At 37.5% G+C, this 22,390-nt stretch overlaps 18 protein-coding genes across 18 annotated transcripts; 7 read left to right on the top strand and 11 right to left on the bottom strand.

Annotated features, from left to right (window-relative positions):
* Positions 1-323: 323 nt before the first annotated feature.
* LOC115482887 (histone H1) lies at positions 324-1,137 on the bottom strand. Its single transcript, XM_030223136.1, has one exon. It carries the CDS (start codon positions 1,077-1,079, stop codon positions 330-332), a length of 750 nt encoding a protein of 249 aa, XP_030078996.1. The 5' UTR covers positions 1,080-1,137; the 3' UTR covers positions 324-329.
* Positions 1,138-2,274: 1,137 nt separating this feature from the next.
* LOC115482896 lies at positions 2,275-7,977 on the bottom strand. The gene is made up of 4 exons (XM_030223145.1): positions 7,499-7,977; positions 5,672-6,217; positions 4,054-4,260; positions 2,275-2,761 (listed from the first exon to the last, which is right to left on the bottom strand). The coding sequence occupies exons 1-4, from the start codon at positions 7,905-7,907 to the stop codon at positions 2,334-2,336; spliced, it is 1,590 nt and encodes a 529-aa protein (XP_030079005.1). The 5' UTR covers positions 7,908-7,977; the 3' UTR covers positions 2,275-2,333.
* On the top strand, positions 3,005-3,426 carry LOC115482884 (histone H4). Its single transcript, XM_030223134.1, has one exon. The coding sequence runs from the start codon at positions 3,060-3,062 to the stop codon at positions 3,369-3,371; it is 312 nt and encodes a 103-aa protein (XP_030078994.1). The 5' UTR covers positions 3,005-3,059; the 3' UTR covers positions 3,372-3,426.
* Positions 3,947-4,381, bottom strand: LOC115482873 (histone H2A). The gene has a single exon (XM_030223123.1). The coding sequence runs from the start codon at positions 4,367-4,369 to the stop codon at positions 3,995-3,997; it is 375 nt and encodes a 124-aa protein (XP_030078983.1). The 5' UTR covers positions 4,370-4,381; the 3' UTR covers positions 3,947-3,994.
* Positions 4,573-5,037, top strand: LOC115482875 (histone H2B). The gene has a single exon (XM_030223125.1). It carries the CDS (start codon positions 4,615-4,617, stop codon positions 4,984-4,986), a length of 372 nt encoding a protein of 123 aa, XP_030078985.1. The 5' UTR covers positions 4,573-4,614; the 3' UTR covers positions 4,987-5,037.
* Positions 5,416-6,297, bottom strand: LOC115482861 (histone H1-like). The gene has a single exon (XM_030223111.1). The coding sequence runs from the start codon at positions 6,237-6,239 to the stop codon at positions 5,496-5,498; it is 744 nt and encodes a 247-aa protein (XP_030078971.1). The 5' UTR covers positions 6,240-6,297; the 3' UTR covers positions 5,416-5,495.
* Positions 7,978-8,167: 190 nt separating the features above from the next.
* Positions 8,168-8,589, top strand: LOC115482883 (histone H4). Its single transcript, XM_030223133.1, has one exon. It carries the CDS (start codon positions 8,223-8,225, stop codon positions 8,532-8,534), a length of 312 nt encoding a protein of 103 aa, XP_030078993.1. The 5' UTR covers positions 8,168-8,222; the 3' UTR covers positions 8,535-8,589.
* Positions 8,590-9,112: 523 nt separating this feature from the next.
* LOC115482867 (histone H2A) lies at positions 9,113-9,574 on the bottom strand. Its single transcript, XM_030223117.1, has one exon. The coding sequence runs from the start codon at positions 9,533-9,535 to the stop codon at positions 9,161-9,163; it is 375 nt and encodes a 124-aa protein (XP_030078977.1). The 5' UTR covers positions 9,536-9,574; the 3' UTR covers positions 9,113-9,160.
* Positions 9,575-10,473: 899 nt separating this feature from the next.
* On the bottom strand, positions 10,474-11,360 carry LOC115482860 (histone H1). The gene has a single exon (XM_030223110.1). It carries the CDS (start codon positions 11,300-11,302, stop codon positions 10,553-10,555), a length of 750 nt encoding a protein of 249 aa, XP_030078970.1. The 5' UTR covers positions 11,303-11,360; the 3' UTR covers positions 10,474-10,552.
* Positions 11,361-12,500: 1,140 nt separating this feature from the next.
* Positions 12,501-18,205, bottom strand: LOC115482895. Its single transcript, XM_030223144.1, has 4 exons — positions 17,727-18,205; positions 15,900-16,445; positions 14,283-14,489; positions 12,501-12,987 (listed from the first exon to the last, which is right to left on the bottom strand). The coding sequence occupies exons 1-4, from the start codon at positions 18,133-18,135 to the stop codon at positions 12,560-12,562; spliced, it is 1,590 nt and encodes a 529-aa protein (XP_030079004.1). The 5' UTR covers positions 18,136-18,205; the 3' UTR covers positions 12,501-12,559.
* LOC115482882 (histone H4) lies at positions 13,231-13,652 on the top strand. Its single transcript, XM_030223132.1, has one exon. It carries the CDS (start codon positions 13,286-13,288, stop codon positions 13,595-13,597), a length of 312 nt encoding a protein of 103 aa, XP_030078992.1. The 5' UTR covers positions 13,231-13,285; the 3' UTR covers positions 13,598-13,652.
* On the bottom strand, positions 14,176-14,633 carry LOC115482872 (histone H2A). Its single transcript, XM_030223122.1, has one exon. It carries the CDS (start codon positions 14,596-14,598, stop codon positions 14,224-14,226), a length of 375 nt encoding a protein of 124 aa, XP_030078982.1. The 5' UTR covers positions 14,599-14,633; the 3' UTR covers positions 14,176-14,223.
* On the top strand, positions 14,803-15,267 carry LOC115482874 (histone H2B). The gene has a single exon (XM_030223124.1). It carries the CDS (start codon positions 14,845-14,847, stop codon positions 15,214-15,216), a length of 372 nt encoding a protein of 123 aa, XP_030078984.1. The 5' UTR covers positions 14,803-14,844; the 3' UTR covers positions 15,217-15,267.
* Positions 15,644-16,525, bottom strand: LOC115482863 (histone H1-like). The gene has a single exon (XM_030223113.1). The coding sequence runs from the start codon at positions 16,465-16,467 to the stop codon at positions 15,724-15,726; it is 744 nt and encodes a 247-aa protein (XP_030078973.1). The 5' UTR covers positions 16,468-16,525; the 3' UTR covers positions 15,644-15,723.
* Positions 18,206-18,395: 190 nt separating the features above from the next.
* On the top strand, positions 18,396-18,817 carry LOC115482881 (histone H4). The gene has a single exon (XM_030223131.1). The coding sequence runs from the start codon at positions 18,451-18,453 to the stop codon at positions 18,760-18,762; it is 312 nt and encodes a 103-aa protein (XP_030078991.1). The 5' UTR covers positions 18,396-18,450; the 3' UTR covers positions 18,763-18,817.
* Positions 18,818-19,340: 523 nt separating this feature from the next.
* On the bottom strand, positions 19,341-19,798 carry LOC115482871 (histone H2A). The gene has a single exon (XM_030223121.1). It carries the CDS (start codon positions 19,761-19,763, stop codon positions 19,389-19,391), a length of 375 nt encoding a protein of 124 aa, XP_030078981.1. The 5' UTR covers positions 19,764-19,798; the 3' UTR covers positions 19,341-19,388.
* Positions 19,799-19,979: 181 nt separating this feature from the next.
* LOC115482879 (histone H2B) lies at positions 19,980-20,432 on the top strand. Its single transcript, XM_030223129.1, has one exon. The coding sequence runs from the start codon at positions 20,010-20,012 to the stop codon at positions 20,379-20,381; it is 372 nt and encodes a 123-aa protein (XP_030078989.1). The 5' UTR covers positions 19,980-20,009; the 3' UTR covers positions 20,382-20,432.
* Positions 20,433-20,614: 182 nt separating this feature from the next.
* Positions 20,615-21,635, bottom strand: LOC115482894 (histone H1-like). Its single transcript, XM_030223143.1, has 2 exons — positions 20,952-21,635; positions 20,615-20,651 (listed from the first exon to the last, which is right to left on the bottom strand). The coding sequence occupies exons 1-2, from the start codon at positions 21,575-21,577 to the stop codon at positions 20,615-20,617; spliced, it is 663 nt and encodes a 220-aa protein (XP_030079003.1). The 5' UTR covers positions 21,578-21,635.
* Positions 21,636-22,390: the final 755 nt, after the last annotated feature.

Raw genomic sequence — 22,390 nt, 5'->3', positions numbered from 1 at the left:
TATTCAAGAAAAACTATAAAATTATCGTTACTCCACAAATATCCCACTACAATTTCCTACGTTTTTATTATGATGAAGTTGGACACGTAAAAACTATTTGACGAAAACAGAAATTAACATCGAATATATTTCAAATATTGCTGCTGACTAAATAGGATCCGTTTCTTTTTATATTACTTTTAACAGCAACAAGAAAGATACAGGTAGAAAAATATTTTTTCTCTTGGATATATAAAATTGTAGTCCTGAAAAGGACTTTGTTTAATAGCAAATTTCATAGTTTTGAAATTTGTTCATACTCTCTCTGAAGAGTATATTTCGATGTGAAATTACTTCTTTGTTGCAGACGCAGTTTTTGCCTTTGGCTTCTTGGCAGCAGCTTTTTTTGGCGACGCAGCCGCGACAACCTTCTTAGGCTTAGCACTGGTGGTCTTAGGTTTGGGAGTTTTTGGCTTTGCTGCGCTTGACTTTGCCTTTGCTGTTGTGGGCTTGGCTTTAATAGTACCAACTTTCTTTGCATCTTTGGCCTTCGCTTTTTCAGCTTTCTTCTTGTCAACACTCTTTTTGGTCACCACAGCCTTCGACAACTTCTTATCAGCGACACCCTTTGGTTTCTTGGTAGCAGATATAGTTTTCTTTTTAGCTGCTGCTGCCGACGAAGTTACCTTCTTGGATTTCTTCTCTACAGAGGACACCTTAGGCTTAGGCTCCTTTTTGGAAGATGCAGACAACTTAAACGAACCAGATGCACCCTTGCCCTTTGTTTGAATCAACTTTCCATTCGCAACTGAATTCTTCAGGTACTTCTTAATGAATGGGGCTAGTTTTTGGGCATCGCACTTGTAAGTGGCACTGATATATTTCTTTATAGCCAAAAGGGATGAGCCACCACGTTCCTTTAAATTTTGTATCGATGCGTCCACCATCTGCTGAGTTGGTGGGTGTGTTGGAGGAGCCGTTGTTTTCTTTGCCTTCGATGCGGATGCGGATGCTGGCTTTTTAGCAGCTACCTTCTTCTCAGCTGAGGCTGTTTGGGGAGTCACGGGAGACGCAGATACTGCAACAACGGAATCAGACATTTTTATTCAGCACTTCTTTACTTCTTCACTATAAAAACAAATGCAACGTTTTTGTTTAATCGAAATTTGCCAGCTGCGGCATGGCATTTTGGTCACCCGTTTCAGTGAGAATCGAGGAGGAAGGCTACGCGAGAATGTTTTTGCTATTGAACGTTCGTTACACAGAAGTTTACAATTACCATTTTATTGATTTGTCTTTTTAAACAGTTTATACATGGAATTTAAACTAAATAGTTTATTGAACATATTCCAAAATGTTTGAAAAATTGAAAAAATAAGTTTTCAGTTTGTTAAATATGATTTAACGATTTTTAATTGCCATCTAAAGTTTGACTTTGTATGATAGCAAAATAAGATATCTTGGAAAAATCGCATTTTTAATTAAATAATAATGAAAATGTTAACAAATTATGTTGACAGATAATAATTCATTAATTTTTTTGTTAAATTCAACTATTAATATGAACATTCCTTATATCTTTATCTTTTAAATGCGATTTTAACTAACCCATTTGGTGTTGAAAGCAGACTTGCATTCGAGGCAACGCAATACAAAAATGGTTTGTAAAAATAAAATCTTCTCCTTAACAATAAATATATGTTAATAAAGATAATATTAGAAGAAAAATGTTTTATTTTCTTTACTTGCATCAAACATATAGTCATTTCATATCGTAATATTATATATATAATGCGATATACACTTCCTCACCAAGAAATACAGTGATAAAATATTTTTTCATCTAAGCCACTTTATTTTATTAAGAAGAATGCTAAAATGTTTAAAAACTAATATAGTTTGATCTTCAATAGGAAGTGCTTATAAAAATAAAAGGAAAATCTCAGAAAAGAAATATATTATCTTAAGTTACATCAAACGTATCACACATTAACGATAGATACGTTCACATTCGATATTCGCTTTAAAAATACACATTTTTTTGTTAAGCAAGAAACGTTTCCCTTTAACAAAAATATATTGAGATCCTTACTCAATTACTTGACTAGGACTAGGACTAGTTAGTGAAAATAAACGCGTGTACCTTCAATTATAAAACACATTTGCTCTAACCTACATTTTATTATGTAAATATAAACCTATATACTCGTTTCCTTTATTTTTATATCAACTCAAATTCAAAATGATTGTCGTTTAAACGAAAATAGGAATCTCCTTGTTATAAATATTGTGGTCCTGAAAAGGACCGATTTGTTGGGTGCGATTTGTATATGTACAAGGCAGAGAGAAGAAATTTAAGCGCGCTCGCCGCGAATACGTCTGGCCAGTTGAATGTCCTTGGGCATGATTGTGACACGCTTAGCATGGATGGCACACAAGTTTGTATCTTCGAATAGGCCAACCAAATAGGCTTCGCTAGCTTCCTGGAGTGCCATCACAGCTGAGCTCTGGAAACGAAGGTCAGTCTTGAAGTCTTGAGCGATTTCACGCACTAGACGCTGGAACGGCAACTTGCGAATAAGCAATTCAGTGCTCTTCTGGTAGCGACGAATTTCACGCAGAGCAACAGTGCCAGGGCGATAGCGATGAGGTTTCTTGACACCGCCAGTAGCTGGTGCACTTTTACGTGCTGCCTTAGTGGCCAACTGCTTGCGAGGAGCCTTGCCTCCAGTTGATTTGCGAGCGGTCTGCTTTGTACGAGCCATTTTTTTCTCTCTTTCACAATTCTTACTTTACACTGTCACTGTTAAAAACACAATAATCGAGATGCTCGCTTACGCATCGCTTATATAGAAAACTGGTGGTGAGTTAGAAAGAGATAGACATATTCGTTACTCATGTTAAATGCTATGCGCTCTACTCTACAAGTTGAGAGGGTAGTGTGTGAGAGGGATGCAAGCATTTGTGTGCTCCCTCGTGTTTTCGGGTTTCTCGGTATAAATAGAAGTGGATGTAACGATGCAGACATTAGTTTGTTTCTGACATTCGTGAAGTGTTCATTAAAAAGTAAAAAGTGAAAAATGACTGGTCGTGGTAAAGGTGGCAAAGGCTTGGGTAAAGGAGGTGCAAAGCGTCATCGCAAAGTGTTGCGTGATAATATCCAGGGTATCACGAAGCCAGCTATCCGTCGTTTAGCTCGTCGTGGTGGCGTGAAGCGAATCTCTGGACTTATCTATGAAGAAACTCGTGGCGTTCTTAAGGTCTTTTTGGAAAATGTTATTCGTGATGCTGTCACATACACCGAACACGCCAAGAGGAAGACAGTCACAGCCATGGATGTTGTCTATGCGCTGAAAAGGCAAGGTCGCACACTGTACGGCTTTGGCGGTTAGGAAAGAAGAAAGTATAAAAAGCAACTTACACTCGCACCAATCGGTCCTTTTCAGGACCACCAACATGTTTCCCTAAAAGAGCTTGAAAATATAAAATTCAATATACATTTTTCGCAAACCAAATCGGTATTGGGCATATATTTAGCTGATGTTCAGTATTGGCTACGAAATGATCGAGAAATTGAATTAATTCCGTCTAGTTAAACCATTTGGTTTCGACATTTATGAAAAATTTGAAGCTATCAAAAAGAAGTATTGTGCATATTTCATATTCGAATAAGAATTCGATGTTACAGAAATCTTAGCTAAGCTGCGGTGAAAACTCGCGTGTATTTCAAGGGTACATTGCCAAATTTATAGTTTACATATCAGCAATATTAGCAATATTTCAGCTCAACATATTTGAAACCTTTGGAATATGGAACAGAAACACTAAATGACTAAATGAATGGCGATGACTGTACTTTTCTCAGCGTCTACCATCTGTAAATTTTCCCTTTATTTATTATTATATACATATTATTTAGAATGTTTATGTATGAAAAAAGTCATCTCTTTTGTATAAATTGGTCGTCCTGAAAAGGACGTTTGGTTTCGATTTGCGTAAATTCGTTATTAGTAATTTAAGCCTTCTTTTCGGTCTTCTTGGGCAACAAAACTGCTTGGATGTTAGGCAACACACCGCCCTGGGCAATAGTGACGCCTGAAAGCAGTTTATTCAACTCCTCATCGTTGCGGATGGCCAATTGCAGATGGCGAGGGATAATTCTGGTTTTCTTGTTATCGCGGGCTGCATTACCAGCCAACTCCAAAACTTCAGCGGCCAAGTATTCCATAACAGCCGCCAAGTACACTGGAGCACCGGCACCAACACGCTCGGCATAGTTGCCTTTGCGAAGAAGACGGTGAATACGACCAACGGGGAACTGAAGGCCAGCGCGGTTCGAACGCGACTTTGCCTTTCCCTTAACTTTTCCACCTTTACCACGGCCAGACATTTCTTAAATTCTTTTTTTTCACTTTAACACTGCACAAACAAGTATCGAATGCCCAGCCCTCTCAACAATATGACAACTTATACTTTTTTCACTACCTACTTTTTCAGGTAAACGAGGGTGAGTTGTGCTGTTCGCAAACATGAAAACGTTGTACAAAAAAAACCTATAAATGTTAAGCAATTTGTGTGCTTCTGTCAAACATTTGTGAAGTGAGTTAAAGTGAACTTGAGTGAATAATAACAATCATGCCGCCTAAGACAAGTGGAAAGGCAGCCAAAAAGGCTGGCAAAGCCCAGAAGAATATTACCAAGAATGATAAGAAGAAGAAGCGTAAGAGGAAGGAAAGCTACGCCATCTACATTTACAAAGTGCTAAAGCAGGTCCATCCTGACACTGGAATCTCGTCAAAGGCCATGAGCATCATGAATAGCTTTGTGAACGACATTTTTGAGCGTATTGCTGCTGAAGCCTCTCGTTTGGCCCACTACAACAAACGTTCTACGATTACCAGTCGGGAAATCCAAACTGCAGTCCGTCTTCTGTTGCCCGGAGAGTTGGCCAAGCACGCTGTCAGTGAAGGAACAAAGGCAGTTACCAAGTACACTAGCTCCAAGTAAATCTTAGCTTGATGTATGCAGAACACCCAAAAGCAAAAGGCCCTTTTCAGGGCCACAAATCTTTTTTCAAAGAATATGAAATATTTCCATGCTAACAAAATTTCTGATTCTGATTCTGAATAAATTACCTTTAATTCTTATTGTATAAAACTTACTGAAGCAAATATATTTGCTTGCTATTCAAGAAAAACTATAAAATTATCGTTACTCCACAAATATCCCACTACAATTTCCTACGTTTTTATTATGATAAAGTTGGACACGTAAAAACTATTTGACGAAAACAGAAATTAACATCGAATATATTTCAAATATTGCTGCTGACTAAATAGGATCCGTTTCTTTTTATATTACTTTTAACAGCAACAAGAAAGATACAGGTAGAAAAATATTTTTTTTTCTCTTGGATATATAAAATTGTAGTCCTGAAAAGGACTTTGTTTAATAGCAAATTTCATAGTTTTGAAATTTGTTCATACTCTGTCTGAAGAGTATATTTCGATGTGAAATTACTTCTTTGTTGCAGACGCAGTTTTTGCCTTTGGCTTCTTGGCAGCAGCTTTTTTTGGCGACGCAGCCGCGACAACCTTCTTAGGCTTAGCACTGGTGGTCTTAGGTTTGGGAGTTTTTGGCTTTGCTGCGCTTGACTTTGCCTTTGCTGTTGTGGGCTTGGCTTTAATAGTACCAACTTTCTTTGCATCTTTGGCCTTCGCTTTTTCAGCTTTCTTCTTGTCAACACTCTTTTTGGTCACCACAGCCTTCGACAACTTCTTATCAGCGACACCCTTTGGTTTCTTGGTAGCAGATATAGTTTTCTTTTTAGCTGCTGCTGCCGACGAAGTTACCTTCTTGGATTTCTTCTCTACAGAGGACACCTTAGGCTTAGGCTCCTTTTTGGAAGATGCAGACAACTTAAACGAACCAGATGCACCCTTGCCCTTTGTTTGAATCAACTTTCCATTCGCAACTGAATTCTTCAGGTACTTCTTAATGAATGGGGCTAGTTTTTGGGCATCGCACTTGTAAGTGGCACTGATATATTTCTTTATAGCCAAAAGGGATGAGCCACCACGTTCCTTTAAATTTTGTATCGATGCGTCCACCATCTGCTGAGTTGGTGGGTGTGTTGGAGGAGCCGTTGTTTTCTTTGCCTTCGATGCGGATGCTGGCTTTTTAGCAGCTACCTTCTTCTCAGCTGAGGCTGTTTGGGGAGTCACGGGAGACGCAGATACTGCAACAACGGAATCAGACATTTTTATTCAGCACTTCTTTACTTCTTCACTATAAAAACAAATGCAACGTTTTTGTTTAATCGAAATTTGCCAGCTGCGGCATGGCATTTTGGTCACCCGTTTCAGTGAGAATCGAGGAGGAAGGCTACGCGAGAATGTTTTTGCTATTGAACGTTCGTTACACAGAAGTTTACAATTACCATTTTATTGATTTGTCTTTTTAAACAGTTTATACATGGAATTTAAACTAAATAGTTTATTGAACATATTCCAAAATGTTTGAAAAATTGAAAAAATAAGTTTTCAGTTTGTTAAATATGATTTAACGATTTTTAATTGCCATCTAAAGTTTGACTTTGTATGATAGCAAAATAAGATATCTTGGAAAAATCGCATTTTTAATTAAATAATAATGAAAATGTTAACAAATTATGTTGACAGATAATAATTCATTAATTTTTTTGTTAAATTCAACTATTAATATGAACATTCCTTATATCTTTATCTTTTAAATGCGATTTTAACTAACCCATTTGGTGTTGAAAGCAGACTTGCATTCGAGGCAACGCAATACAAAAATGGTTTGTAAAAATAAAATCTTCTCCTTAACAATAAATATATGTTAATAAAGATAATATTAGAAGAAAAATGTTTTATTTTCTTTACTTGCATCAAACATATAGTCATTTCATATCGTAATATTATATATATAATGCGATATACACTTCTCCCTCACCAAGAAATACAGTGATAAAATATTTTTTCATCTAAGCCACTTTATTTTATTAAGAAGAATGCTAAAATGTTTAAAAACTAATATAGTTTTATCTTCAATAGGAAGTGCTTATAAAAATAAAAGGAAAATCTCAGAAAAGAAATATATTATCTTAAGTTACATCAAACGTATCACACATTAACGATAGATACGTTCACATTCGATATTCGCTTTAAAAATACACATTTTTTTATTAAGCAAGAAACGTTTCCCTTTAACAAAAATATATTGAGATCCTTGCTCAATTACTTGACTAGGACTAGGACTAGTTAGTGAAAATAAACGCGTGTACCTTCAATTATAAAACACATTTGCTCTAACCTAAATTTTATTATGTAAATATAAACCTATATACTCGTTTCCTTTATTTTTATATCAACTCAAATTCAATATGATTGTCGTTTAAACGAAAATAGGAATCTCCTTGTTATAAATATTGTGGTCCTGAAAAGGACCGATTTGTTGGGTGCGATTTGTATATGTACAAGGCAGAGAGAAGAAATTTAAGCGCGCTCGCCGCGAATACGTCTGGCCAGTTGAATGTCCTTGGGCATGATTGTGACACGCTTAGCATGGATGGCACACAAGTTTGTATCTTCGAATAGGCCAACCAAATAGGCTTCGCTAGCTTCCTGGAGTGCCATCACAGCTGAGCTCTGGAAACGAAGGTCAGTCTTGAAGTCTTGAGCGATTTCACGCACTAGACGCTGGAACGGCAACTTGCGAATAAGCAATTCAGTGCTCTTCTGGTAGCGACGAATTTCACGCAGAGCAACAGTGCCAGGGCGATAGCGATGAGGTTTCTTGACACCGCCAGTAGCTGGTGCACTTTTACGTGCTGCCTTAGTGGCCAACTGCTTGCGAGGAGCCTTGCCTCCAGTTGATTTGCGAGCGGTCTGCTTTGTACGAGCCATTTTTTTCTCTCTTTCACAATTCTTACTTTACACTGTCACTGTTAAAAACACAATAATCGAGATGCTCGCTTACGCATCGCTTATATAGAAAACTGGTGGTGAGTTAGAAAGAGATAGACATATTCGTTACTCATGTTAAATGCTATGCGCTCTACTCTACAAGTTGAGAGGGTAGTGTGTGAGAGGGATGCAAGCATTTGTGTGCTCCCTCGTGTTTTCGGGTTTCTCGGTATAAATAGAAGTGGATGTAACGATGCAGACATTAGTTTGTTTCTGACATTCGTGAAGTGTTCATTAAAAAGTAAAAAGTGAAAAATGACTGGTCGTGGTAAAGGTGGCAAAGGCTTGGGTAAAGGAGGTGCAAAGCGTCATCGCAAAGTGTTGCGTGATAATATCCAGGGTATCACGAAGCCAGCTATCCGTCGTTTAGCTCGTCGTGGTGGCGTGAAGCGAATCTCTGGACTTATCTATGAAGAAACTCGTGGCGTTCTTAAGGTCTTTTTGGAAAATGTTATTCGTGATGCTGTCACATACACCGAACACGCCAAGAGGAAGACAGTCACAGCCATGGATGTTGTCTATGCGCTGAAAAGGCAAGGTCGCACACTGTACGGCTTTGGCGGTTAGGAAAGAAGAAAGTATAAAAAGCAACTTACACTCGCACCAATCGGTCCTTTTCAGGACCACCAACATGTTTCCCTAAAAGAGCTTGAAAATATAAAATTCAATATACATTTTTCGCAAACCAAATCGGTATTGGGCATATATTTAGCTGATGTTCAGTATTGGCTACGAAATGATCGAGAAATTTAATTAATTCCGTCTAGTTAAACCATTTGGTTTCGACATTTATGAAAAATTTGAAGCTATCAAAAAGAAGTATTGTGCATATTTCATATTCGAATAAGAATTCGATGTTACAGAAATCTTAGCTAAGCTGCGGTGAAAACTCGCGTGTATTTCAAGGGTACATTGCCAAATTTATAGTTTACATATCAGCAATATTAGCAATATTTCAGCTCAACATATTTGAAACCTTTGGAATATGGAACAGAAACACTAAATGACTAAATGAATGGCGATGACTGTACTTTTCTCAGCGTCTACCATCTGTAAATTTTCCCTTTATTTATTCTTATTATATACATATTATTTAGAATGTTTACGTATGAAAAAAGTCATCTCTTTTGTATAAATTGGTCGTCCTGAAAAGGACGTTTGGTTTCGATTTGCGTAAATTCGTTATTAGTAATTTAAGCCTTCTTTTCGGTCTTCTTGGGCAACAAAACTGCTTGGATGTTAGGCAACACACCGCCCTGGGCAATAGTGACGCCTGAAAGCAGTTTATTCAACTCCTCATCGTTGCGGATGGCCAATTGCAGATGGCGAGGGATAATTCTGGTTTTCTTGTTATCGCGGGCTGCATTACCAGCCAACTCCAAAACTTCAGCGGCCAAGTATTCCATAACAGCCGCCAAGTACACTGGAGCACCGGCACCAACACGCTCGGCATAGTTGCCTTTGCGAAGAAGACGGTGAATACGACCAACGGGGAACTGAAGGCCAGCGCGGTTCGAACGCGACTTTGCCTTTCCCTTAACTTTTCCACCTTTACCACGGCCAGACATTTCTTAAATTCTTTTTTTTTTCACTTTAACACTGCACAAACAAGTATCGAATGCCCAGCCCTCTCAACAATATGACAACTTATACTTTTTTCACTACCTACTTTTTCAGGTAAACGAGGGTGAGTTGTGCTGTTCGCAAACATGAAAACGTTGTACAAAAAAAACCTATAAATGTTAAGCAATTTGTGTGCTTCTGTCAAACATTTGTGAAGTGAGTTAAAGTGAACTTGAGTGAATAATAACAATCATGCCGCCTAAGACAAGTGGAAAGGCAGCCAAAAAGGCTGGCAAAGCCCAGAAGAATATTACCAAGAATGATAAGAAGAAGAAGCGTAAGAGGAAGGAAAGCTACGCCATCTACATTTACAAAGTGCTAAAGCAGGTCCATCCTGACACTGGAATCTCGTCAAAGGCCATGAGCATCATGAATAGCTTTGTGAACGACATTTTTGAGCGTACGCTGTCAGTGAAGGAACAAAGGCAGTTACCAAGTACACTAGCTCCAAGTAAATCTTAGCTTGATGTATGCAGAACACCCAAAAGCAAAAGGCCCTTTTCAGGGCCACAAATCTTTTTTCAAAGAATATGAAATATTTCCATGCTAACAAAATTTCTGATTCTGATTCTGAATAGATTACCTTTAATTCTTATTGTATAAAACTTACTGAAGCAAATATATTTGCTTGCTATTCAAGAAAAACTATAAAATTATCGTTACTCCACAAATATCCCACTACAATTTCCTACGTTTTTATTATGATGAAGTTGGACACGTAAAAACTATTTGACGAAAACAGAAATTAACATCGAATATATTTCAAATATTGCTGCTGACTAAATAGGATCCGTTTCTTTTTATATTACTTTTAACAGCAACAAGAAAGATACAGGTAGAAAAATATTTTTTTCTCTTGGATATATAAAATTGTAGTCCTGAAAAGGACTTTGTTTAATAGCAAATTTCATAGTTTTGAAATTTGTTCATACTCTGTCTGAAGAGTATATTTCGATGTGAAATTACTTCTTTGTTGCAGACGCAGTTTTTGCCTTTGGCTTCTTGGCAGCAGCTTTTTTTGGCGACGCAGCCGCGACAACCTTCTTAGGCTTAGCACTGGTGGTCTTAGGTTTAGGAGTTTTTGGCTTTGCTGCGCTTGACTTTGCCTTTGCTGTTGTGGGCTTGGCTTTAATAGTACCAACTTTCTTTGCATCTTTGGCCTTCGCTTTTTCAGCTTTCTTCTTGTCAACACTCTTTTTGGTCACCACAGCCTTCGACAACTTCTTATCAGCGACTCCCTTTGGTTTCTTGGTAGCAGATATAGTTTTCTTTTTAGCTGCTGCTGCCGACGAAGTTACCTTCTTGGATTTCTTCTCTACAGAGGACACCTTAGGCTTAGGCTCCTTTTTGGAAGATGCAGACAACTTAAACGAACCAGATGCACCCTTGCCCTTTGTTTGAATCAACTTTCCATTCGCAACTGAATTCTTCAGGTACTTCTTAATGAATGGGGCTAGTTTTTGGGCATCGCACTTGTAAGTGGCACTGATATATTTCTTTATAGCCAAAAGGGATGAGCCACCACGTTCCTTTAAATTTTGTATCGATGCGTCCACCATCTGCTGAGTTGGTGGGTGTGTTGGAGGAGCCGTTGTTTTCTTTGCCTTCGATGCGGATGCGGATGCTGGCTTTTTAGCAGCTACCTTCTTCTCAGCTGAGGCTGTTTGGGGAGTCACGGGAGACGCAGATACTGCAACAACGGAATCAGACATTTTTATTCAGCACTTCTTTACTTCTTCACTATAAAAACAAATGCAACGTTTTTGTTTAATCGAAATTTGCCAGCTGCGGCATGGCATTTTGGTCACCCGTTTCAGTGAGAATCGAGGAGGAAGGCTACGCGAGAATGTTTTTGCTATTGAACGTTCGTTACACAGAAGTTTACAATTACCATTTTATTGATTTGTCTTTTTAAACAGTTTATACATGGAATTTAAACTAAATAGTTTATTGAACATATTCCAAAATGTTTGAAAAATTGAAAAAATAAGTTTTCAGTTTGTTAAATATGATTTAACGATTTTTAATTGCCATCTAAAGTTTGACTTTGTATGATAGCAAAATAAGATATCTTGGAAAAATCGCATTTTTAATTAAATAATAATGAAAATGTTAACAAATTATGTTGACAGATAATAATTCATTAATTTTTTTGTTAAATTCAACTATTAATATGAACATTCCTTATATCTTTATCTTTTAAATGCGATTTTAACTAACCCATTTGGTGTTGAAAGCAGACTTGCATTCGAGGCAACGCAATACAAAAATGGTTTGTAAAAATAAAATCTTCTCCTTAACAATAAATATATGTTAATAAAGATAATATTAGAAGAAAAATGTTTTATTTTCTTTACTTGCATCAAACATATAGTCATTTCATATCGTAATATTATATATATAATGCGATATACACTTCTCCCTCACCAAGAAATACAGTGATAAAATATTTTTTCATCTAAGCCACTTTATTTTATTAAGAAGAATGCTAAAATGTTTAAAAACTAATATAGTTTTATCTTCAATAGGAAGTGCTTATAAAAATAAAAGGAAAATCTCAGAAAAGAAATATATTATCTTAAGTTACATCAAACGTATCACACATTAACGATAGATACGTTCACATTCGATATTCGCTTTAAAAATACACATTTTTTTATTAAGCAAGAAACGTTTCCCTTTAACAAAAATATATTGAGATCCTTGCTCAATTACTTGACTAGGACTAGGACTAGTTAGTGAAAATAAACGCGTGTACCTTCAATTATAAAACACATTTGCTCTAACCTACATTTTATTATGTAAATATAAACCTATATACTCGTTTCCTTTATTTTTATATCAACTCAAATTCAAAATGATTGTCGTTTAAACGAAAATAGGAATCTCCTTGTTATAAATATTGTGGTCCTGAAAAGGACCGATTTGTTGGGTGCGATTTGTATATGTACAAGGCAGAGAGAAGAAATTTAAGCGCGCTCGCCGCGAATACGTCTGGCCAGTTGAATGTCCTTGGGCATGATTGTGACACGCTTAGCATGGATGGCACACAAGTTTGTATCTTCGAATAGGCCAACCAAATAGGCTTCGCTAGCTTCCTGGAGTGCCATCACAGCTGAGCTCTGGAAACGAAGGTCAGTCTTGAAGTCTTGAGCGATTTCACGCACTAGACGCTGGAACGGCAACTTGCGAATAAGCAATTCAGTGCTCTTCTGGTAGCGACGAATTTCACGCAGAGCAACAGTGCCAGGGCGATAGCGATGAGGTTTCTTGACACCGCCAGTAGCTGGTGCACTTTTACGTGCTGCCTTAGTGGCCAACTGCTTGCGAGGAGCCTTGCCTCCAGTTGATTTGCGAGCGGTCTGCTTTGTACGAGCCATTTTTTTCTCTCTTTCACAATTCTTACTTTACACTGTCACTGTTAAAAACACAATAATCGAGATGCTCGCTTACGCATCGCTTATATAGAAAACTGGTGGTGAGTTAGAAAGAGATAGACATATTCGTTACTCATGTTAAATGCTATGCGCTCTACTCTACAAGTTGAGAGGGTAGTGTGTGAGAGGGATGCAAGCATTTGTGTGCTCCCTCGTGTTTTCGGGTTTCTCGGTATAAATAGAAGTGGATGTAACGATGCAGACATTAGTTTGTTTCTGACATTCGTGAAGTGTTCATTAAAAAGTAAAAAGTGAAAAATGACTGGTCGTGGTAAAGGTGGCAAAGGCTTGGGTAAAGGAGGTGCAAAGCGTCATCGCAAAGTGTTGCGTGATAATATCCAGGGTATCACGAAGCCAGCTATCCGTCGTTTAGCTCGTCGTGGTGGCGTGAAGCGAATCTCTGGACTTATCTATGAAGAAACTCGTGGCGTTCTTAAGGTCTTTTTGGAAAATGTTATTCGTGATGCTGTCACATACACCGAACACGCCAAGAGGAAGACAGTCACAGCCATGGATGTTGTCTATGCGCTGAAAAGGCAAGGTCGCACACTGTACGGCTTTGGCGGTTAGGAAAGAAGAAAGTATAAAAAGCAACTTACACTCGCACCAATCGGTCCTTTTCAGGACCACCAACATGTTTCCCTAAAAGAGCTTGAAAATATAAAATTCAATATACATTTTTCGCAAACCAAATCGGTATTGGGCATATATTTAGCTGATGTTCAGTATTGGCTACGAAATGATCGAGAAATTGAATTAATTCCGTCTAGTTAAACCATTTGGTTTCGAAATTTATGAAAAATTTGAAGCTATCAAAAAGAAGTATTGTGCATGTTTCATATTCGAATAAGAATTCGATGTTACAGAAATCTTAGCTAAGCTGCGGTGAAAACTCGCGTGTATTTCAAGGGTACATTGCCAAATTTATAGTTTACATATCAGCAATATTAGCAATATTTCAGCTCAACATATTTGAAACCTTTGGAATATGGAACAGAAACACTAAATGACTAAATGAATGGCGATGACTGTACTTTTCTCAGCGTCTACCATCTGTAAATTTTCCCTTTATTTATTCTTATTATATACATATTATTTAGAATGTTTACGTATGAAAAAAGTCATCTCTTTTGTATAAATTGGTCGTCCTGAAAAGGACGTTTGGTTTCGATTTGCGTAAATTCGTTATTAGTAATTTAAGCCTTCTTTTCGGTCTTCTTGGGCAACAAAACTGCTTGGATGTTAGGCAACACACCGCCCTGGGCAATAGTGACGCCTGAAAGCAGTTTATTCAACTCCTCATCGTTGCGGATGGCCAATTGCAGATGGCGAGGGATAATTCTGGTTTTCTTGTTATCGCGGGCTGCATTACCAGCCAACTCCAAAACTTCAGCGGCCAAGTATTCCATAACAGCCGCCAAGTACACTGGAGCACCGGCACCAACACGCTCGGCATAGTTGCCTTTGCGAAGAAGACGGTGAATACGACCAACGGGGAACTGAAGGCCAGCGCGGTTCGAACGCGACTTTGCCTTTCCCTTAACTTTTCCACCTTTACCACGGCCAGACATTTCTTAAATTCTTTTTTTTTCACTTTAACACTGCACAAACAAGTATCGAATGCCCAGCCCTCTCAACAATATGACAACTTATACTTTTTTCACTACCTACTTTTTCAGGTAAACGAGGGTGAGTTGTGCTGTTCGCAAACATGAAAACGTTGTACAAAAAAAACCTATAAATGTTAAGCAATTTGTGTGCTTCTGTCAAACATTTGTGAAGTGAGTTAAAGTGAACTTGAGTGAATAATAACAATCATGCCGCCTAAGACAAGTGGAAAGGCAGCCAAAAAGGCTGGCAAAGCCCAGAAGAATATTACCAAGAATGATAAGAAGAAGAAGCGTAAGAGGAAGGAAAGCTACGCCATCTACATTTACAAAGTGCTAAAGCAGGTCCATCCTGACACTGGAATCTCGTCAAAGGCCATGAGCATCATGAATAGCTTTGTGAACGACATTTTTGAGCGTATTGCTGCTGAAGCCTCTCGTTTGGCCCACTACAACAAACGTTCTACGATTACCAGTCGGGAAATCCAAACTGCAGTCCGTCTTCTGTTGCCCGGAGAGTTGGCCAAGCACGCTGTCAGTGAAGGAACAAAGGCAGTTACCAAGTACACTAGCTCCAAGTAAATCTTAGCTTGATGTATGCAGAACACCCAAAAGCAAAAGGCCCTTTTCAGGGCCACAAATCTTTTTTCAAAGAATATGAAATATTTCCATGCTAACAAAATTTCTGATTCTGATTCTGAATAGATTACCTTTAATTCTTATTGTATAAAACTTACTGAAGCAAATATATTTGCTTGCTATTCAAGAAAAACTATAAAATTATCGTTACTCCACAAATATCCCACTACAATTTCCTACGTTTTTATTATGATGAAGTTGGACACGTAAAAACTATTTGACGAAAACAGAAATTAACATCGAATATATTTCAAATATTGCTGCTGACTAAATAGGATCCGTTTCTTTTTATATTACTTTTAACAGCAACAAGAAAGATACAGGTAGAAAAATATTTTTTTCTCTTGGATATATAAAATTGTAGTCCTGAAAAGGACTTTGTTTAATAGCAAATTTCATAGTTTTGAAATTTGTTCATACTCTGTCTGAAGAGTATATTTCGATGTGAAATTACTTCTTTGTTGCAGACGCAGTTTTTGCCTTTGGCTTCTTGGCAGCAGCTTTTTTTGGCGACGCAGCCGCGACAACCTTCTTAGGCTTAGCACTGGTGGTCTTAGGTTTAGGAGTTTTTGGCTTTGCTGCGCTTGACCTTGCCTTTGCTGTTGTGGGCTTGGCTTTAATAGTACCAACTTTCTTTGCATCTTTGGCCTTCGCTTTTTCAGCTTTCTTCTTGTCAACACTCTTTTTGGTCACCACAGCCTTCGACAACTTCTTATCAGCGACTCCCTTTGGTTTCTTGGTAGCAGATATAGTTTTCTTTTTAGCTGCTGCTGCCGACGAAGTTACCTTCTTGGATTTCTTCTCTACAGAGGACACCTTAGGCTTAGGCTCCTTTTTGGAAGATGCAGACAACTTAAACGAACCAGATGCACCCTTGCCCTTTGTTTGAATCAACTTTCCATTCGCAACTGAATTCTTCAGGTACTTCTTAATGAATGGGGCTAGTTTTTGGGCATCGCACTTGTAAGTGGCACTGATATATTTCTTTATAGCCAAAAGGGATGAGCCACCACGTTCCTTTAAATTTTGTATCGATGCGTCCACCATCTGCTGAGTTGGTGGGTGTGTTGGAGGAGCCGTTGTTTTCTTTGCCTTCGATGCGGATGCTGGCTTTTTAGCAGCTACCTTCTTCTCAGCTGAGGCTGTTTGGGGAGTCACGGGAGACGCAGATACTGCAACAACGGAATCAGACATTTTTATTCAGCACTTCTTTACTTCTTCACTATAAAAACAAATGCAACGTTTTTGTTTAATCGAAATTTGCCAGCTGCGGCATGGCATTTTGGTCACCCGTTTCAGTGAGAATCGAGGAGGAAGGCTACGCGAGAATGTTTTTGCTATTGAACGTTCGTTACACAGAAGTTTACAATTACCATTTTATTGATTTGTCTTTTTAAACAGTTTATACATGGAATTTAAACTAAATAGTTTATTGAACATATTCCAAAATGTTTGAAAAATTGAAAAAATAAGTTTTCAGTTTGTTAAATATGATTTAACGATTTTTAATTGCCATCTAAAGTTTGACTTTGTATGATAGCAAAATAAGATATCTTGGAAAAATCGCATTTTTAATTAAATAATAATGAAAATGTTAACAAATTATGTTGACAGATAATAATTCATTAATTTTTTTGTTAAATTCAACTATTAATATGAACATTCCTTATATCTTTATCTTTTAAATGCGATTTTAACTAACCCATTTGGTGTTGAAAGCAGACTTGCATTCGAGGCAACGCAATACAAAAATGGTTTGTAAAAATAAAATCTTCTCCTTAACAATAAATATATGTTAATAAAGATAATATTAGAAGAAAAATGTTTTATTTTCTTTACTTGCATCAAACATATAGTCATTTCATATCGTAATATTATATATATAATGCGATATACACTTCTCCCTCACCAAGAAATACAGTGATAAAATATTTTTTCATCTAAGCCACTTTATTTTATTAAGAAGAATGCTAAAATGTTTAAAAACTAATATAGTTTTATCTTCAATAGGAAGTGCTTATAAAAATAAAAGGAAAATCTCAGAAAAGAAATATATTATCTTAAGTTACATCAAACGTATCACACATTAACGATAGATACGTTCACATTCGATATTCGCTTTAAAAATACACATTTTTTTATTAAGCAAGAAACGTTTCCCTTTAACAAAAATATATTGAGATCCTTGCTCAATTACTTGACTAGGACTAGGACTAGTTAGTGAAAATAAACGCGTGTACCTTCAATTATAAAACACATTTGCTCTAACCTACATTTTATTATGTAAATATAAACCTATATACTCGTTTCCTTTATTTTTATATCAACTCAAATTCAAAATGATTGTCGTTTAAACGAAAATAGGAATCTCCTTGTTATAAATATTGTGGTCCTGAAAAGGACCGATTTGTTGGGTGCGATTTGTATATGTACAAGGCAGAGAGAAGAAATTTAAGCGCGCTCGCCGCGAATACGTCTGGCCAGTTGAATGTCCTTGGGCATGATTGTGACACGCTTAGCATGGATGGCACACAAGTTTGTATCTTCGAATAGGCCAACCAAATAGGCTTCGCTAGCTTCCTGGAGTGCCATCACAGCTGAGCTCTGGAAACGAAGGTCAGTCTTGAAGTCTTGAGCGATTTCACGCACTAGACGCTGGAACGGCAACTTGCGAATAAGCAATTCAGTGCTCTTCTGGTAGCGACGAATTTCACGCAGAGCAACAGTGCCAGGGCGATAGCGATGAGGTTTCTTGACACCGCCAGTAGCTGGTGCACTTTTACGTGCTGCCTTAGTGGCCAACTGCTTGCGAGGAGCCTTGCCTCCAGTTGATTTGCGAGCGGTCTGCTTTGTACGAGCCATTTTTTTCTCTCTTTCACAATTCTTACTTTACACTGTCACTGTTAAAAACACAATAATCGAGATGCTCGCTTACGCATCGCTTATATAGAAAACTGGTGGTGAGTTAGAAAGAGATAGACATATTCGTTACTCATGTTAAATGCTATGCGCTCTACTCTACAAGTTGAGAGGGTAGTGTGTGAGAGGGATGCAAGCATTTGTGTGCTCCCTCGTGTTTTCGGGTTTCTCGGTATAAATAGAAGTGGATGTAACGATGCAGACATTAGTTTGTTTCTGACATTCGTGAAGTGTTCATTAAAAAGTAAAAAGTGAAAAATGACTGGTCGTGGTAAAGGTGGCAAAGGCTTGGGTAAAGGAGGTGCAAAGCGTCATCGCAAAGTGTTGCGTGATAATATCCAGGGTATCACGAAGCCAGCTATCCGTCGTTTAGCTCGTCGTGGTGGCGTGAAGCGAATCTCTGGACTTATCTATGAAGAAACTCGTGGCGTTCTTAAGGTCTTTTTGGAAAATGTTATTCGTGATGCTGTCACATACACCGAACACGCCAAGAGGAAGACAGTCACAGCCATGGATGTTGTCTATGCGCTGAAAAGGCAAGGTCGCACACTGTACGGCTTTGGCGGTTAGGAAAGAAGAAAGTATAAAAAGCAACTTACACTCGCACCAATCGGTCCTTTTCAGGACCACCAACATGTTTCCCTAAAAGAGCTTGAAAATATAAAATTCAATATACATTTTTCGCAAACCAAATCGGTATTGGGCATATATTTAGCTGATGTTCAGTATTGGCTACGAAATGATCGAGAAATTGAATTAATTCCGTCTAGTTAAACCATTTGGTTTCGACATTTATGAAAAATTTGAAGCTATCAAAAAGAAGTATTGTGCATATTTCATATTCGAATAAGAATTCGATGTTACAGAAATCTTAGCTAAGCTGCGGTGAAAACTCGCGTGTATTTCAAGGGTACATTGCCAAATTTATAGTTTACATATCAGCAATATTAGCAATATTTCAGCTCAACATATTTGAAACCTTTGGAATATGGAACAGAAACACTAAATGACTAAATGAATGGCGATGACTGTACTTTTCTCAGCGTCTACCATCTGTAAATTTTCCCTTTATTTATTCTTATTATATACATATTATTTAGAATGTTTACGTAGGAAAAAAGTCATCTCTTTTGTATAAATTGGTCGTCCTGAAAAGGACGTTTGGTTTCGATTTGCGTAAATTCGTTATTAGTAATTTAAGCCTTCTTTTCGGTCTTCTTGGGCAACAAAACTGCTTGGATGTTAGGCAACACACCGCCCTGGGCAATAGTGACGCCTGAAAGCAGTTTATTCAACTCCTCATCGTTGCGGATGGCCAATTGCAGATGGCGAGGGATAATTCTGGTTTTCTTGTTATCGCGGGCTGCATTACCAGCCAACTCCAAAACTTCAGCGGCCAAGTATTCCATAACAGCCGCCAAGTACACTGGAGCACCGGCACCAACACGCTCGGCATAGTTGCCTTTGCGAAGAAGACGGTGAATACGACCAACGGGGAACTGAAGGCCAGCGCGGTTCGAACGCGACTTTGCCTTTCCCTTAACTTTTCCACCTTTACCACGGCCAGACATTTCTTAAATTCTTTTTTTTTCACTTTAACACTGCACAAACAAGTATCGAATGCCCAGCCCTCTCAACAATATGACAACTTATACTTTTTTCACTACCTACTTTTTCAGGTAAACGAGGGTGAGTTGTGCTGTTCGCAAACATGAAAACGTTGTACAAAAAAAACCTATAAATGTTAAGCAATTTGTGTGCTTCTGTCAAACATTTGTGAAGTGAGTTAAAGTGAACTTGAGTGAATAATAACAATCATGCCGCCTAAGACAAGTGGAAAGGCAGCTAAAAAGGCTGGCAAAGCCCAGAAGAATATTACCAAGAATGATAAGAAGAAGAAGCGTAAGAGGAAGGAAAGCTACGCCATCTACATTTACAAAGTGCTAAAGCAGGTCCATCCTGACACTGGAATCTCGTCAAAGGCCATGAGCATCATGAATAGCTTTGTGAACGACATTTTTGAGCGTATTGCTGCTGAAGCCTCTCGTTTGGCCCACTACAACAAACGTTCTACGATTACCAGTCGGGAAATCCAAACTGCAGTCCGTCTTCTGTTGCCCGGAGAGTTGGCCAAGCACGCTGTCAGTGAAGGAACAAAGGCAGTTACCAAGTACACTAGCTCCAAGTAAATCTTAGCTTGATGTATGCAGAACACCCAAAAGCAAAAGGCCCTTTTCAGGGCCACAAATCTTTTTTCAAAGAATATGAAATATTTCCATGCTAACAAAATTTCTGATTCTGATTCTGAATAGATTACCTTTAATTCTTATTGTATAAAACTTACTGAAGCAAATATATTTGCTTGCTATTCAAGAAAAACTATAAAATTATCGTTACTCCACAAATATCCCACTACAATTTCCTACGTTTTTATTATGATGAAGTTGGACACGTAAAAACTATTTGACGAAAACAGAAATTAACATCGAATATATTTCAAATATTGCTGCTGACTAAATAGGATCCGTTTCTTTTTATATTACTTTTAACAGCAACAAGAAAGATACAGGTAGAAAAATATTTTTTCTCTTGGATATATAAAATTGTAGTCCTGAAAAGGACTTTGTTTAATAGCAAATTTCATAGTTTTGAAATTTGTTCATACTCTCTCTGAAGAGTATATTTCGATGTGAAATTACTTCTTTGTTGCAGACGCAGTTTTTGCCTTTGGCTTCTTGGCAGCAGCTTTTTTTGGCGACGCAGCCGCGACAACCTTCTTAGGCTTAGCACTGGTGGTTGGCTTGGCTTTAATAGTACCAACTTTCTTTGCATCTTTGGCCTTCGCTTTTTCAGCTTTCTTCTTGTCAACACTCTTTTTGGTCACCACAGCCTTCGACAACTTCTTATCAGCGACACCCTTTGGTTTCTTGGTAGCAGATATAGTTTTCTTTTTAGCTGCTGCTGCCGACGAAGTTACCTTCTTGGATTTCTTCTCTACAGAGGACACCTTAGGCTTAGGCTCCTTTTTGGAAGATGCAGACAACTTAAACGAACCAGATGCACCCTTGCCCTTTGTTTGAATCAACTTTCCATTCGCAACTGAATTCTTCAGGTACTTCTTAATGAATGGGGCTAGTTTTTGGGCATCGCACTTGTAAGTGGCACTGATATATTTCTTTATAGCCAAAAGGGATGAGCCACCACGTTCCTTTAAATTTTGTATCGATGCGTCCACCATCTGCTGAGTTGGTGGGTGTGTTGGAGGAGCCGTTGTTTTCTTTGCCTTCGATGCGGATGCTGGCTTTTTAGCAGCTACCTTCTTCTCAGCTGAGGCTGTTTGGGGAGTCACGGGAGACGCAGATACTGCAACAACGGAATCAGACATTTTTATTCAGCACTTCTTTACTTCTTCACTATAAAAACAAATGCAACGTTTTTGTTTAATCGAAATTTGCCAGCTGCGGCATGGCATTTTGGTCACCCGTTTCAGTGAGAATCGAGGAGGAAGGCTACGCGAGAATGTTTTTGGTATTGAACGTTCGTTACACAGAAGTTTACAATTACCATTTTATTGATTTGTCTTTTTAAACAGTTTATACATGGAATTTAAACTAAATAGTTTATTGAACATATTCCAAAATGTTTGAAAAATTGAAAAAATAAGTTTTCAGTTTGTTAAATATGATTTAACGATTTTTAATTGCCATCTAAAGTTTGACTTTGTATGATAGCAAAATAAGATATCTTGGAAAAATCGCATTTTTAATTAAATAATAATGAAAATGTTAACAAATTATGTTGACAGATAATAATTCATTAATTTTTTTGTTAAATTCAACTATTAATATGAACATTCCTTATATCTTTATCTTTTAAATGCGATTTTAACTAACCCATTTGGTGTTGAAAGCAGACTTGCATTCGAGGCAACGCAATACAAAAATGGTTTGTAAAAATAAAATCTTCTCCTTAACAATAAATATATGTTAATAAAGATAATATTAGAAGAAAAATGTTTTATTTTCTTTACTTGCATCAAACATATAGTCATTTCATATCGTAATATTATATATATAATGCGATATACACTTCTCCCTCACCAAGAAATACAGTGATAAAATATTTTTTCATCTAAGCCACTTTATTTTATTAAGAAGAATGCTAAAATGTTTAAAAACTAATATAGTTTTATCTTCAA

This window comes from Drosophila hydei, unplaced genomic scaffold, assembly GCF_003285905.1.
Source record: "Drosophila hydei strain 15085-1641.00,03,60 unplaced genomic scaffold, DhydRS2 tig00000136-arrow-arrow-pilon, whole genome shotgun sequence".
NCBI lineage: Eukaryota > Metazoa > Arthropoda > Insecta > Diptera > Drosophilidae > Drosophila > Drosophila hydei.
The sequence above is the reverse complement of the archived record's forward strand: the minus strand, read 5'-3'. Positions and strand labels throughout refer to the sequence as shown.

Coding starts and splice junctions, on each gene's coding strand:
- LOC115482887 (XM_030223136.1), bottom strand. CDS start 1,079: ATGTCTGATTCCGTTGTTGCAGTATCTGCGTCTCCCGTGACTCCCCAA.
- LOC115482884 (XM_030223134.1), top strand. CDS start 3,060: ATGACTGGTCGTGGTAAAGGTGGCAAAGGCTTGGGTAAAGGAGGTGCA.
- LOC115482873 (XM_030223123.1), bottom strand. CDS start 4,369: ATGTCTGGCCGTGGTAAAGGTGGAAAAGTTAAGGGAAAGGCAAAGTCG.
- LOC115482875 (XM_030223125.1), top strand. CDS start 4,615: ATGCCGCCTAAGACAAGTGGAAAGGCAGCCAAAAAGGCTGGCAAAGCC.
- LOC115482861 (XM_030223111.1), bottom strand. CDS start 6,239: ATGTCTGATTCCGTTGTTGCAGTATCTGCGTCTCCCGTGACTCCCCAA.
- LOC115482896 (XM_030223145.1), bottom strand. CDS start 7,907: ATGGCTCGTACAAAGCAGACCGCTCGCAAATCAACTGGAGGCAAGGCT. Junction 6,218..7,498: donor TATTCGCGGCGAGCGCGCTT/AAATTTCTTCTC, acceptor CCGTTGTTGCAG/TATCTGCGTCTCCCGTGACT. Junction 4,261..5,671: donor CAAAGATGCAAAGAAAGTTG/GTACTATTAAAG, acceptor TTCTTCGCAAAG/GCAACTATGCCGAGCGTGTT.
- LOC115482883 (XM_030223133.1), top strand. CDS start 8,223: ATGACTGGTCGTGGTAAAGGTGGCAAAGGCTTGGGTAAAGGAGGTGCA.
- LOC115482867 (XM_030223117.1), bottom strand. CDS start 9,535: ATGTCTGGCCGTGGTAAAGGTGGAAAAGTTAAGGGAAAGGCAAAGTCG.
- LOC115482860 (XM_030223110.1), bottom strand. CDS start 11,302: ATGTCTGATTCCGTTGTTGCAGTATCTGCGTCTCCCGTGACTCCCCAA.
- LOC115482882 (XM_030223132.1), top strand. CDS start 13,286: ATGACTGGTCGTGGTAAAGGTGGCAAAGGCTTGGGTAAAGGAGGTGCA.
- LOC115482872 (XM_030223122.1), bottom strand. CDS start 14,598: ATGTCTGGCCGTGGTAAAGGTGGAAAAGTTAAGGGAAAGGCAAAGTCG.
- LOC115482874 (XM_030223124.1), top strand. CDS start 14,845: ATGCCGCCTAAGACAAGTGGAAAGGCAGCCAAAAAGGCTGGCAAAGCC.
- LOC115482863 (XM_030223113.1), bottom strand. CDS start 16,467: ATGTCTGATTCCGTTGTTGCAGTATCTGCGTCTCCCGTGACTCCCCAA.
- LOC115482895 (XM_030223144.1), bottom strand. CDS start 18,135: ATGGCTCGTACAAAGCAGACCGCTCGCAAATCAACTGGAGGCAAGGCT. Junction 16,446..17,726: donor TATTCGCGGCGAGCGCGCTT/AAATTTCTTCTC, acceptor CCGTTGTTGCAG/TATCTGCGTCTCCCGTGACT. Junction 14,490..15,899: donor CAAAGATGCAAAGAAAGTTG/GTACTATTAAAG, acceptor TTCTTCGCAAAG/GCAACTATGCCGAGCGTGTT.
- LOC115482881 (XM_030223131.1), top strand. CDS start 18,451: ATGACTGGTCGTGGTAAAGGTGGCAAAGGCTTGGGTAAAGGAGGTGCA.
- LOC115482871 (XM_030223121.1), bottom strand. CDS start 19,763: ATGTCTGGCCGTGGTAAAGGTGGAAAAGTTAAGGGAAAGGCAAAGTCG.
- LOC115482879 (XM_030223129.1), top strand. CDS start 20,010: ATGCCGCCTAAGACAAGTGGAAAGGCAGCTAAAAAGGCTGGCAAAGCC.
- LOC115482894 (XM_030223143.1), bottom strand. CDS start 21,577: ATGTCTGATTCCGTTGTTGCAGTATCTGCGTCTCCCGTGACTCCCCAA. Junction 20,652..20,951: donor AAGAAGGTTGTCGCGGCTGC/GTCGCCAAAAAA, acceptor TTCGTCAAATAG/TTTTTACGTGTCCAACTTCA.